Genomic DNA, 15,138 nt, shown 5'->3' with positions numbered 1-15,138 from the left:
TGTTGATGAAATGATTGATCCATGAAATCAAGCGCCTGTGTTATCCTGTAGCCTTCAGTTTGTGTGAGTCAGTTCTCCAATCACTTTCAGTCAGATGTTCTATTGGTTGCAACAGAAGTGACTCTGGTTTTGATGGCACAAATCCTGAGATCTGAACACTGGTGTTGTCATAATTATAAATATAAAACAGTAGGCAAGTCATTTAACTACTTTGATTCGTGACATACTTATCTCTTAAATGGATGTGACATTATCAAGTTTCCAGTTCTGTTATACAGATAAGTAGGGGGAATATATATATAAAATGCTTTGCTCAAGGGTGGTACCTCCAATGAATGTTATTTCCTTTCCTCTTTGTGATATTACTTCGCCCATATAACTAAAGTGAAACCATTTTCTGTCTTGGTATTATAAATAAATAAATTTATTTCCTTTAAAACCTAATGAAAGTGAAATATATATACTGATGTTGTGGAGTGCTCAGATCATTTCTCTCAGGCTTCAAGAAGACTAAACCTGTGCATTTCATAAAATCTATGCATTGATCACCTGGGGTCAGTGACAAAATGTAAGAAGTTCCTTTAGGACAAATCTAAAAGTCCTTACTGGGCCAGGCAGACCTCACCTCCCATCTGGGTACTATTCAGTATTTGTGCTCTCTATTCTCATGCCCTGACAGTTGATCTTAAAATTGTATTAATATAAAAAAAAATAGGTTGTAGTCTGAGCACTGTTTCCTGCTCACTGTTGTGACCGATGGCTGCTTCGTGGTGGGCCTCGGACCAGAACTGAGCTGCCATCCTCTTCTTTACAGCCAAGAGAGCAGATTCCTGGTGGAAACACAGGGCATCCAACCAAAGAACCCAGGCCACTGACAAAGAAGATGAGCTGTGCCCCTGGTGGTGACAAGGCTACAGAGGAGTTAGGGCAGAAGGGCAGAGCAGGGAAAGTGGGTCCTTATGAGGGGCCCTTTCTGCACCATGCTGTGCCGGTCTCAGGTCCCCACGGCTCTCACAGCCACTCAGCAAGCATTACTGGGGAACCACGGTTTGCCTCTCAAGTCCTGCCTGAGTTATCAAGGGTAGATGATACGATTCCCGACTCTAAGAAGCCCATAGTCCAAATAGGGAGTTGGACAAACAAATAACTGAGAACCGGGTCACGCAGGCACAGCCTAGTGGCTCTGAGCCCCTCCGTGGTGACTTTATTACTGCTCTCCTCACGCCCCACACTCGGGGTAGACGTCTTGACCTGACACTCCTACCGACCTGACTCTCTGCCTCTGGTTTTATTCCCACAGAACTGACTTCAGGGTATTCTCATGTTAGAAACCCAAAATTTAAAAAAAAAATCTAAATCTCACAAAAAAATCTACCAATTCCTCATTTGCTTATTAAGAAATAAGGATAGATGAGAAGCCATAAGGATAATAATTTAGGAGGAATAGAACTCCCCCCAGAAAATATTAAATATACCGTCTACTCATTCGAACCTTTGTTGCTCCACAATTGAGCCCCGTTTCCGCAGGTACAGGCAGGGCTCTCTGACAGGAAGAGCAATCAGTGCCCTAGGTTGATGAGAGATGTTCTTCCCATCAGGAAAGCAGTGTCTCAAAAGTCAGGATTATGATATGAATAGTTGTCAATCACGATATATTTTTGTAAACGATGACTCCCAAGTTACTTCTACTGCATACGTATGTTTTGCAGGACTACAATATACAGGTTATTTGGTGTATTGTGCTAGTTGCTATCACTGCCTTGTATGAATTAAAGCTTTTATAGTGAGACCACTTACTAGCATTCACTTCAGTTACCACGGTGGGTTTGGGGAACTGAATCCGGAATCCTCATGGATAGTCTTCAATTCCTTTGAACAATCTCATGGCTCGCTCACGAACTACAAAGAAGGCAAAGAGGATATGACTTTTGTTAGGTGTTTAGATACTGCAGTCATGTGTTTTAAAATAAGCTATTATTTATTACATGCTAGATGTAATAAAAAGTGTAACAATACTAAGTAGTATCTAATTTAATATTATTGATAGACTTATTTTTAAGGAAGAGGTAACTGAGGCATGAAAAATCCAAAACTTGATTGAGTCACATGATGCAAAAGAGATAGTACTTGCTACTCTTAGGCAACAGGACACCCAGTGCTCCACTCTAACCCACGGTATCACAGCTATCCTGCAAAGCACCTCAACCTTACCGATCTGAGTCACTTTGATCCGCAAATAAGAGACAGTTATAGAAAGGTTATTGGAAACCAGAAAACTGAATCCTCAACCATACGTTTAGGTCTTATAAGAACTCAAGAAGAGCGGAATAACAGCTTCTGAGTCAGGAACAATTGAGCCTTGGAGAAATTGGAACTCTTAGGTTATGCTGGATTGAAGGTGAAGAGGTCCAAGAACTTCGCTGTAAAAATGCATAAGATTTCCTCTAAAGATCTCTATTTAACGTGGCTCAGCCATCTCTCCATCTGCTTTTCCTCCTGTTTCTCTGTCTTTGCACCACTTTCTACCTTCTTTTCTAGACGTGTGCACACCTGTGTATATGTGTTTCTTCCTAACAGTTTTCTCTCATCTTATAGTTTGTTTTACTCATAACCGCAGCTCATTCACATTTAACTTCTGTGTCCACTACTAAATGCATTTTCTAATTTAAATTCCAATAGGAGGTAACCTCGAGGGCAAAAACCTCCTTTTAGAGCCTTGTCCTATTACTTTCATGTTTCTAACATAGAACAGATGTCCCTGAAAGGCTATTCCTTCCCTTATATGGAAGGACATTTTCCATACAAGGAGATGTGAACATGGTATTTTGTCTTCATGATGTGGTAGCACTTTAGTTTGTTTTTTAGAAAAAAAAAATATATATAGCTGAATCATGCCATAGTACACGACTGAAATAAAACACCTTAAGGGCCTAAGTGATCTCAGAACGTTCATTTTTAAATACTAACAAAGGTGTCCATCTAAAAATTATAACAAAAGGATTAAAAACAATGTCCCTTTTTTGTTTTTAGAGCTAAGTCCTCAAGAAAAAAAGTACTAACGTGACACTGAATTACTTTTCTCCAACAATTAGACTGACATAATTTATTGGTCAATTTTTTTCTTCCATATGCTAATGAATATCTAAAAATAAGAAAGAATAAATGACAATAAAGTGTAAAGATAAGATCTCTGAGCTCCAGAATTGAGTTGTTAATAGGAGCCTATTAATAGACTCCTAGGGGAAAGCCAGATAATTAATTATAAAATAAGAATGCTGATCTATTAAAAAGGAAAATTTAACATCTTAAAATTAAAATGTAATAGAGTCTCCTTTCTTTAAAAATAGAAATAGAATTTATGGCTAATATATTTTGATCATGTGTTCCAAGTTTTCTTTTACTTTTTCATATATCACTTTTCTCAGAGAGATTTAGATCTTCCTCCATGAGGAAGAGCAAGAGCATTTCTTCTTTGCTGTTACAGTATGCCTAAATGTAGGCTAAATGTGGACATAATTAAAATCATGTAAGAGGTCAGAGGAACTCTTGAGAATTTGAAGTGGCAGAGACCAATTTTATTTAAAGTGGGAAGAACCTTAGCCCAGTCACCCATTTCATGTGGAATCTCTTCATCACTGACTAGTGGACTTGGGTGAGTATGTCCCTGATGTTTGGAGAATACTATTATTTTTATTATAAATTTACATTATTTGCAGGGTTTGTAAGATGATTTACCATTTTTATTGAACATTCTCTCAGGTATTCTCAGGTAAACCAGTAGTATAAAACTATGATTCCTATGAAAAATAAAAGCAACAGTAAAAGGTTAAGCAATTTCCCAAGCATGTTCAGATGTGACCATCTCCCTGGTCATATAGGGAACAAAAACATCTGGTAAAACCAAGGAAACACATATGTGTCTTTTACATGTTCATTGTGATCTGATAGCAGAAGTCATTGGCTCACAAGCATTTACTGAGTAACTACTCTGTTCTCAGGGGTTTTATTATATACTAGGAATGTAGTAGAGAATATAGACTGGAGATGATTTTTCTCTTAGATGTGCCAGACGCTGTCTGCCAAAATGGACACACTACTAAAGAGATAAGGAATAAAGGCCCTTCATGAGGCCTCTTGAAGAAAAGTTTGTCTTTACAAAATGCTTTTAAAAATACATTCTTTTTCTTTTGTTATTAGGAAACGCTTACTGAGGTTGCAAAGTTGTGTTAGTGTATTCCAACTCTGAAATTCTGTGCTCTGGTCTGTTCTATGCTTCTGGGACAAACGCTGATATCTGTTTAATACAACTCTGTTTTTGTACGACTGTTTTGCCTGCCATTTATTGGATCCTAGTTTAATTTAAGGGACAGAACTGGGGAATTCAAGGATTTAAGTATTAATATTTCATCAGTCTGCAAAAGGTTGTTATCTCATCAGGGCAAAAAGAAAATCAAAAATTCTCTTTTTGACCCTTGTGAAAGTCATTTTGAACATCTCCACTTGTCAAGACTTTGTGCTCCCTCTAGGTTGCTGTCTTGACAGGAGCTCCTTCTTTTGACAGATTGATTGCCCAACAGATATTTGTTTAATGGGTATTTTTACTGTGTCAATTCAAATCAAATTATGTTTGTTGCTTTGTTATCATATTTCATGAGCCTGTTAAGATGGCTACTGCCTTCAAGGTTGTATTTATTTGCTTTTGGTTTTTCAATCAGGCAAATTGATTGGCAACAATGTGTATGAAAGAAAGAACAATTTAATAAAGTTTTTAAATGGTGAGCTCAACTACAGAGCTCTCTTGTGGGAGAAGAGACAATCAAAATGTTTCACAATAGCTTCCCTTCTCATTCTGCAGACAATTTTCTTATATTTTAAGATTTATCATCCTAGTTCCCTTGCAACTGTCTAGTGGATAATCTATAAGTGCCACACAGCTGCTGTAAAGTCACAATTGAATGTCATTGTAGTTGCGGAGACTATGTGGATACATCATCGAGTAATTTATCACCCTGGATAACACTTCCTGAGAATCATGTTCTTGGAGGTAAAAATTCAAATGAAGGGCATATATTTCCATAAATATAACACAACTCATACCCTAACAGTTGGATATACCCTAACATTTTCATGTAGCTCCAGAATACAAGTGATACAAGACTTTCTTTGCATATTTCTCCAACTTTTAAGATATTAAGATCCCGACTCTTAGAATCTTACTTTAAACCTGATTTTCTTCCCCTATACCAGTGATGGTAACCCTTTTGGAGACCAAATTTAAACCCCAAATCCACTTATTTGTCACAAAGTACCAGTGCTGCAATTAAACCTGAATACTGAGGTTTTCAATTAGAAAAAACAAGCAAACAAATAAACAGCTCATACATTACATCTTTTGTCTTAAAAGAAAAAAAAAAGGTGCCATAGGTTTGCCACCACTGCCCTATCCAGTTACTCAAGTAAAAGTTAAATATAATTTGTTTTGTTTTTTACAGCTATTTACAAGCTTGACTATCTCTCTTTTGCTGTTCTAATTTGTTTTATTTATTTATTTATTTTTATTTTTTGGTACTGAGGATTGAACTCGGGTCCTTGTGCTTGCAAGGCAGGCTACTGAACTGCTGAGCTAAACCCCCGGCTTAATTTGTTTTATTTTGGTTAGACGACAGCATGAGGTCTCCCTTCTTAAATCTTGAAGTATAGTAGAGATTATTGCTGATGATTGATACAATGTAGTACTGCAGATCTGCATAGCTTTTTCGTTTTGCCTATCTGGACCCTAATGCCTCACCACCTACCCTGATTTTTCACAAACTCCCATCTGAATACTTTCAATTTTGGATCCAGAGTCCTGTGCTTATTTTTCAGTGAATGGCTGTTTAACCTGTTTATTTTATGATATTTATGCAAATAAGCATTGTATTAATCCTGGTATATCATCATCATTGGATTAAGAAAAGCCTAGCAGATTAGTAAAGCATATCTCTGGGTTTGGTCGCAGAGGTGTGGCCTTGGGACGTGCGTGTCCTTCCCCATTTCCTCTCTGGTGCTGTTCCCCCGCTCTGCTTCCTGCCCACCGTGAACTGAGCCGCTTTCCTCCATCGTGCTCTTCTGCCATGATGTTGCTCCCTTGGATCCAGCTGTCATGGGTGGAACCCCCTGAAACCACAAGCCAAATTAACTTCTCCTTCCTTAAATTGTGAGAGCTTGGTACTGGGTCTCAGCCACAAGAAAGCGAACACAAATTTTCTTAATGCGTGAAAATAAAAGCCTGATATCCTTTTATGCCTGTGAATAAGAACTCATTTATAGTCATATAAATATATGCTCATCATGGTATAGAGCTCATTATAGCACTGCAATGTTTGAGTCCATAATGTTTATAGAAAAAACTAAGAAAGTCTTCATTTTACTCTACAGATAAAATAAATAACAAATGCATCTTCTTTATGTGTCAAGAGGATGAAATAGCACATTCTGATGATTGCTCTGAAAGTATTGTGTGCCATTTTATAGAATCTGATGTACTTTTAAACTTCTCTTCTGTGTCTCTTTATCAACTCCCCCTAGCGGCTTCACCGTAGCTGGCACGATGCTTGTTGAATGCATGATTGTACAATGGCTTTAAGACATTATTTTCAACCTCAGTCTTTGCTTGTTTGAGTTAAATTATTTGTCAAAGTTATTTATGCTAATAAAGCAAAAACTCACAAAGGCTCTACATTTTAAATTTTTTCATCAAAGTTTGGACTGAAATAATATTTATTTTACATGCTGAAACATAATTCACGTGTACATTTTTAAAAAATCACAGGCTCTTATTGTATTAGAGAAATATGTGATTATTGATTTTTAGTTTACTAAAATTCATTGCATAAAATGTCGTTGAGCATTAATATTAGAATATTAAGTCTGCATAAAGCATCATACTTTTTAAATGAAAGCATAAATATTAAATGTGAAGAGGATGCTGTAAGATCATATATTTTAAAATAAATACATGATAATGTGATAATATATTTTTATGTATTTTTTTTGAATATGTGGTACTGGAATTATCTTTTACAGTCCCTTTCATAATACCATGGGTAAGAAAAAAATTACCAAATTAAAAAAAAAACTACTATCTTTATGTTTGAAGATAACACTGCAAAAAACATTGAAAACTCACTATGATCTTGTGCTAAGAGAAAAGCATAAGGGCCTTCTCACTGAGCTACATCACTAACACACTTTATTTATTTTGAGATAGGGTCTCCCTAAGTCATTATGTTACCCAGCCTGGGCTGGAACTTCAGATCTTCCTGCCTCAGTTTCCCAGAGTTCTGGGGTCACAGGCATCGACCACCACGGCCCAGCTCATAGTTCATATCTATTTTAAAAACAGCAGTAGAATTACATATAATAAAAAGAATGAAGAAGCAATGAACTAGTTATCTATACTAGTTAGGATAATGAATTATAATTTGTAACTTCTATATATTTTCTGATGTTTTTAAAAAATTGATGAGTATCTTTTACCAGAGGATGAAAATAAACCATTCAGTCCCCATTTCAATACTTTCTTCTAATTTTGGAACAATTTTTCTGTTTAAATAAGTTCTTACGATAAGTTTGATTTTAATTGTTTCATATTCTGTCAAAATATCAAGAAATATACATATCCCCAAACTTTCCACCCAGGATTCAAGTTTGGCAACTTCAGAACCTTGCCTGGAATAATAGTCAAGATTCCAGAAATCCAATACAAGAAAAATACATTAAAAACAGTTAGAGAAAAAAAAAATCACAGGCAAAGGAAAGCCCACCAGAATCACATCACACTTCTCAGCACAAACCCTCAAGTCAAGGAGAGCCTGGAGTGAGATATTTCAAACCCTAAAAGAAAACAACCTCCAACCTAGACTGATGTATCCCGCAAAACTATCTTTCAAAATCGATGGAGAAGTAAGATACTTTCACAGCAAAGAACAACTTAGGAACTTCATGTACACCAAATCAGCACTTCAAAATATTTTAAACAGTAGGCTAGAAAATGACAGAAAGGATCACAACTCCATGAAGCCCAAGAGAATGAATCCATCAGGAAAATTTTAAAAATTAAATGCAAAGGGAGGAAAAAAAAAGCCAACAAAAGGAAAAGATCGTGACAAGGATAGGTCAATATATATCAGTCATAGCCATCAGTGTTAATGGTCTCAATTCACCAATTAAGGAAACAGACTGGCAGAATGGATCAAGAAGCAAGATCTAGAAATATGATGCATGCAAGAAACACTCTTAATTAAAAAGGAACTATATAGACTGAAAGTCAAAGGATGGAAAACAGTACTCCATGTGACAGGAAACTAAAAGAAAGCAGGGGTAGCTATCCTATTTGCAGACAAAGTGAATTTCAAACCAAGCCTAATTCAGAGGGGCAAAGAAGGTCGCTATATCCTTGTAAAGAGAACAATCCAAAAGGAAGAAATGATAAACGTAAATAATGCAGCAAATATGAGTGCACCCAACTATATAAAGCAAATACTAATGGACATGAAAAATAAAATGAGCACTAATACAATAGTAGTGGGGGACCGTAATACCCCACTGTCACAAATAGGCCAACTAGACAAAAATTTCACATTGAAACATTAGTACTGAACCAAATGTTTGAACAAATGGACTTAATAGATGTCCTATAATTTCATTTGTTTTCATTTTTCAAATACCACAAAGAAGACATTAGGGTTTGGAGACTGCAGTAATATTTCTTAATGAAAACAAGAACATTTTATTCTCTCCTTGAGCTGTTTTCCATATATCACAGTTATTCTGATGTCTTCCTCTGAAAACTTCTAAGTAAGATCTTCTCCCTCTGCCCATCCTCCCATCTGGCAGTGGCCAAGGAGCCCTGGGTTGTAGTCTGTCAGTAATAGGAAGCCCCCGGAAGACTGTGTTTTCTGCTTGCATTGATTTTTCTCTAGAGAATCATTTCTAATCATTCTCATCTTGCCCCTACATTTACACCAGAGCTTTCTTAATAGCATCCTGAAAAGGTTAAGTATTAGATATTCTCCTGTCCATTTATTTATGGATAAACTCATGAGATTTCCAGCTCATAGATGTATGTGACTTGTATAGAACGTGTCCTGAGTAGTATATTGACAAGGTATGCAATAGCTTAGACTCTTGCAGACAGTCAAGGACAAACCTGAAATATCTTTTTTTCCAAACTTAAATATCTTAAGTGGTGGTCTCATGTTTTTTTTAAATAATTATTTTGTGCTCTGAATTCTATTGTACCAGTCATTGACAGTTTATGTGTTTTCAAGTATACTCATTTATTCACTGAGTTAACTTGAAATAAATGTTCTGTTATGAGCAAGGTATAAATTTGTGTACAATCAGGGGGCTAGAAAGATGAGTGAGACAGGAACTCATGAGATACCAAGAGAATTCAGAGAAGGAAAAGCATGAGTATGGTGTAGGGAGTGTAGGATAAAGGGGAATATATTAGACCCAACCTTACGGAGTGGGTAAGATTTCTATGGAAAGTTGATGTGGGAAAAGGACAGAGAAACACAGGATGGACAGATGGCTCTCAATGAGGAAGCAGGTGTAGGTTAAGTATCCTTATTCTGAAGATATGAAACATGAAATGTAAAATAGAAAGCTTTTTGAGTATCAGTATACACTATAAATGGAAGTTTCTACAACTCAGATTACGAGAGATGACACAGTCAAGCACAGGTACAATAAAAACATTCTATAAAATTATCTTCAGGTTACATGTATATGAAACAGAACTACATTTTGTATTTACACTTGGATCACACTTCTAAGATATAACATTATAAATGCAAATATTCCAAAATCTAAAAACCTTCCCAAATTGAAAATATTTCCAGTCTCAAACATTTTAGTTAAGGACTATTAAGCCTTTACTTGAAAGATAGGTCACGTTAAAGGAGCTAAAGGTGTAGGGAAGGTGGGATGGGTAGGGGAAGAGTAAAAAGGGAAAAGAAAAAAATATGAGAGAATGAAAAGATGAAAATAAAGTGTTTGTAGATGGGGAGGGGAGGAGGGGGTGAAGGGAGGGCAGGGGTAAGGGGAAAAAATGAGAATCAAGACTTATCATGTAGAGGTACAAGATCCCAACAATGAATGTAACTGTACTGTATCCCTAAAATGTTCCAATAAATTCAATTAAAGCTGAAAAAAAAAAGAAAGATAGGTCATGTTGATTGAGTAAATAAATTACATTGTGTACAAAAATACAGGGTGATGACATATTGGAATATTATGTAATGATAAAGTTAGAATGTAAATTATTTGATAATTCTATGGCATACATTATTTATTGGAATAAAAATTGTGAAAACTTTAGAATATAATAATATATATCATGCTTATTACATACACCACATTTCCAAACCCTTTAAGTGCTTTTTCTTTTATTGAGTTTATTGGTACTCTTCAAGTATACAGCACAGCTACATTCATCACTGGGATCTTTTACCTTTACATGTCAGATCTTGGTTCTCATTTTTGGGGTTTCATTTGTTGGATAAATTTGAATATTTTAAAAGATAGGAAAAGGAGACTAAAAATTATAATTTATTGACACATCTTTGTAAATTTTAAGCCTGAATCGAAGCTTTTTTGTATAGCTTTAGTGCTTGCTAAAGTTACAGAGACTGTGAAGAATTTTATAGTATTAAAGCATCTCTCTCTTTGATTTATCTCCAGTGTGCTTGGCCTTACAAATTCAGTAGCACTTTAATATTTATGAATGTAACTTACACAGATTTCCAGGTCCACTGATTTATCACTATTATGTTTTTCCTCTGCACTAGCTGCACATGTTGGATGTGTAATCATCTACCTATCATGTAAAGGTCTGAGGGTGGGACTTTAAATTATAGTGATACTTGTTTTTATCAGCGTGTATGAGACTGTTAAAATAGCTCCCTTATTTATTTACAAACAGATTTGATTATGTGGATGAGCAGTTCTCCATTCATTTACCACGACAGAGCTAATCAACACACTCTTACATGAACTGAGACATAAAACTTGTGCTAAAATCCAGTGAAGCAGCCAGTCACACACCTGCACAAAACTGAGCTGCTCGATTTCTCAACATCTGTCCCTGTGAAGCCTTGAACCAAGTGGAATACAGTCCCAAATATGTCTCTGTCACAAAAATTTTGCCCCCAAAATTAGCTTTACTAGATCAGCGTTTTCATAAATGAACTTTAAAACAGAATGCACTCTTAAATATGCTGGATATTGCTAAAATTGAATTTGAAATCTTTTGTCCAGGGAGAATTAAAATATTTCCTTTTTCTTTTTAGTTTTTTTACTTTAGGTTAAAAAAAATGAAATGAACAGTCCAGCTCCAGTTGTCTTTAGGCATTCTTCTTTTCAGTGTTTATTTTGTATCAGTACATGTTTGCATACATAATGCTTGCATTTTTGTGGGTAGTTGGTGTACGTACATAACCCATCTTAATGATTTTTTATATCCTTCCTCCTCTCTATTCGTTCTCATACACCTTTGAATTCTACTGTATTATTAGAAAATAATTAATAGGTGGTATAAAGAAGTGAAATCCTGTTTAGAATTTTCCAGGGTTATAACTGAATAGACCAACCGGCTGCAGCGATGTGTCATGCTTAAAAGACTATGGACTCCAAGCAGGTGTCCTAGCTGGAAACCCACCTTGACCGCTAATTACTCCCAAGTGGTGCCTGATGAGTCACTCACCCTCTCTATACCTCAGAAACCTCATTAACTAAAATGAAGATGAAAATGTAGTATTTAACTCATGATGTTACTAGGAGAGTTAACAAGCTAATACATCATGACTAATTTAGAATAATGCCTGGCACAAAGTAAGCACATAATAATTGCTTTTATTATTAGAAATTGGAGTTCTTTAACTTATTTCTTTTTCTTTCTTTCTTCTTCCTCCTTTCTCTTCCCTCTCCTCTCCTCTCTCCTTCCTTTCTTCTTTCCTCCCCCTTCTCTTTCGCAGTAGCAACTAATATTTGGAAAATACATTTTCAATATAATTTTAACAGGTGAATGAAATAAGGGAATTGCTACCAAATATCCTGATATGATTACTCAAATTCTTCCACATCTGTTTGTGATACAGGAGCCATTCTAGATTATAAAAATCAGAGCTCTATTTTGCAGGTCCTTCCCAATTCCGTTCACAGCCTTCATGTTATTTACCTAGTGTGCCTTAGTCAGCACTCTCCACAGCCTAGATGAATTGATCAACTGTGTCTCTACACATAAATATGTCACTCCTAATGCCTTTTCCAGTTATTATGTAGGAAGTCAGAGATGAGTGAGATTAACAGAGTGAAAAACACCAGCTGTAATGATGCTCGATAAAGCTGTCAGGTTTTAAGTCATGGATTAGGAGCATATCCTGACTCTATAAGTGCAATGAAATTTAAACCACACATTAAACAATGCTAGTCCCAGCAGCTCTTAGTGAACTGCAGTCTATTGAAAAGTTTCTGAAGAAATACACCTTTAGTGTGCAAGTGGCTTGGATAAACTGAAAAATGGAAATGGCAGGAAGTTGAGCTCTCTTGTGTCTAATATGAAACAAATACTAGTGTAAGTTTTCATTCAAAACAGAATTCAGGAAGGGTGGAGGAGTTGAAGGGGGAAGGGGAATGCGGGGAAAAAAAAAAGAACCAAGATAGGTTACAAAAGGTACAAATGTGCAATGATGAATGTCATTACATTGTATACTGAAGATGTACCAATATAATTAATTAAAACAATAACCATTCTAAAAAAATAACAACAGCAGCAGCAACAACAAAAGAAGCAAAAGAAAATACAATCATTGTTTTGATTAAAATGATTTTGTTATTTTTGCATTAAATTTGAATTTGTACAACTTACACAGCTGATTCCTGTGTTATTTCAAGTGAGTGCTACTGCTAAGTATTCTAACTCTGCAAAAGGGGAAAAAAAACACACACAACTTATTTGCAGTATTTGCCAGTGTTCATTGTAGAAATACTCCCACCAGGGTGAATTTCAAGACTACAACCTGCTACCGTTGAACGGCAGTGCTAGAAAAATGTGCAGTTAGTTTTTTGTGAGCTAGTGCGAACTGGATGCAGCTCACCTATGATTGTTTCTTTTTCTGAGAAAAACAGAGCAGGCATGAATGTTTAAGAGCACACTGCTAGTGAAGGATTTGTCCATAAAGCAGAGGATGCCTTGTACTGAGGTAGACTATGAACTAGAAAGAGTCAGCCCCATTTACTTTGGTGCAGGAAGATCATCTATAGTTAATCAAACTAAACAGTTTCCATTTGGTCTAATTTCTTAGTTTTGTGAGAAGAAAAGAGTTTTGGTGTGGTATTGCATGGGTGGCTATGATCAACCACAAGTATGATGTTTTTAAAAGCCAGAAGAAAAGAGTTTGAATGTTGTCTCTGAAAGAAGTGATAGATGTTTGTGGATATAGATATATTTAAGCCAATTTAGACATTACATAGTGTATACATATATCAAAACATCACATGGTACTCCATAAACATGTACACTTTTTGTGTTACTCTATTTTGAAATGGGTAGATGCCGATTACTGTGATGTTGGTTGATTGATGAGCACCTTGATAATCTTGATTACACAGATTTAGTGGTATGAACTGCAGTTGAATTTCTCCGTGCTATAAAAGGGAACAATTGTGAAGTCCAAGAAAAAATTCTGAATAGAAGCCAATGAGTATGGGTGCTATGGCAAGGCAATGTTATGTAAGGGACCCCTTTGTATGCTACAAGGCCACAAATACACCTCTGAAGCAGAATGATATCTAAAAGAAATTTCAGGTTGTTTTCCATGGGTTGTAAACTTTCTCCTTTGATGTGTTCAGGAAATCTTATATTTCTCACTTTTGCTTTTGTATGCGTATGTTCTTTGAGGGGCCTAAAAGTATAGGATCAGTGACAATTGATATATAATTTACATGTATAATACAAGATTTGCATTCTTTCGGAAAAAGAAACTAAATATTCAAAGACTGGCAATTTTTCATCAGTCTTAAACAGCCAAGAAAAATATCAGTAGCTGTCAAGATCAAAGCTAGCTAGGACATCTAACTTAAAAAATTTTCAAATATTTGTGGGGAAGATCAGAGTACAGTACAATAAGAACAAAGCTTCTGCTTTTTTTTTTTTTTTTTTTTTTTTACAATATGGACACTAAGGACTAAAACTACCTACTACCATAAATCTTCCTTTCTCTTGTCCTACAGTCTCAGCACAAGTCTTTTCTTCCAGAAAACTCGACCTGGCAAATAACTTGTCATTTATTATAAAAATTTCCAAAAACCCATCTGATTTTCAAGAGAAACCACCAATAGTTTCTTTCTTTTGATTTTTTGAAACCATCAAAATTTCCCTCAGTTTCTAAACTATTAGATCATGACCCTTACCAAATTCTAAGATCTCATATTGAAAGATCTGCCTTTTACCAAATTTCTAATTTTGTTTTGTTTTTTGTTTGTTTGTTTGTTTGTTTTGGAGACAGGGTCTCACTACATAGTTGAGACTGACCTGGAACTCACTGTGTAGCCCAGGCTGGTCTTGAATTCACAGCGATCCTCCTGCCTCAGCCTCCGGAGTGCTGAGATTATAGGCATGCGCCACCATGCCCAGCTTCTAATTCTTAATAAAATCTGATTTTGCCCTTTCTCTCAGGAAGGGAGGCACTATTAAAATACTGTTTAAGGAATGTCCTCCCTTATCTCTGCAGGCAATAAACACTTGGTGTTAATAGGATGTACTGATGATATTTGATGAAGCGGCATTCAACAGTATCAAAATGTAGAGAACGAGTGCATCGGGGGGTTGTAGCATGGAAAGGACAGCAGCCCCAAATGAATAATTTGAGGAGAATTTAAAGAAAACATTATTTATAAAAATGTGGGTAGAATAATTGAAGCTATTTTTAGTGATAATGTTAAAGCTGTGGAGAAAGTGCAGACTACAATCTCTCATTGTCATAGAAATGCTAGAAAATTTCTATGTGGATATGTCCTAGTACTTGCAGGGTCTTTTATATTATAAGCACTGTGATGAGTTCAATTACATATATTTAGAATTGGGAATTGCAG

The 15,138-nt window shown here is 35.8% G+C and overlaps 1 protein-coding gene across 1 annotated transcript in view; it reads right to left on the bottom strand.

Moving 5' to 3' along the window:
• Positions 1 to 15,138, bottom strand: part of LOC104851468 — a 117,328-nt gene that overhangs the window by 84,824 nt on the left and 17,366 nt on the right. Inside the window, 1 exon segment of the mRNA XM_033765637.1 lies at positions 1,798 to 1,899. Coding sequence (XP_033621528.1) covers positions 1,798 to 1,899 — 102 coding nt within the window.

The sequence above is a fragment of the Fukomys damarensis genome, unplaced genomic scaffold (genome assembly GCF_012274545.1).
Source record: "Fukomys damarensis isolate Sample0158 unplaced genomic scaffold, DMR_v1.0_HiC HiC_scaffold_3, whole genome shotgun sequence".
In the NCBI taxonomy this organism is placed as follows: domain Eukaryota; kingdom Metazoa; phylum Chordata; class Mammalia; order Rodentia; family Bathyergidae; genus Fukomys; species Fukomys damarensis.
The sequence above is the reverse complement of the archived record's forward strand: the minus strand, read 5'-3'. Positions and strand labels throughout refer to the sequence as shown.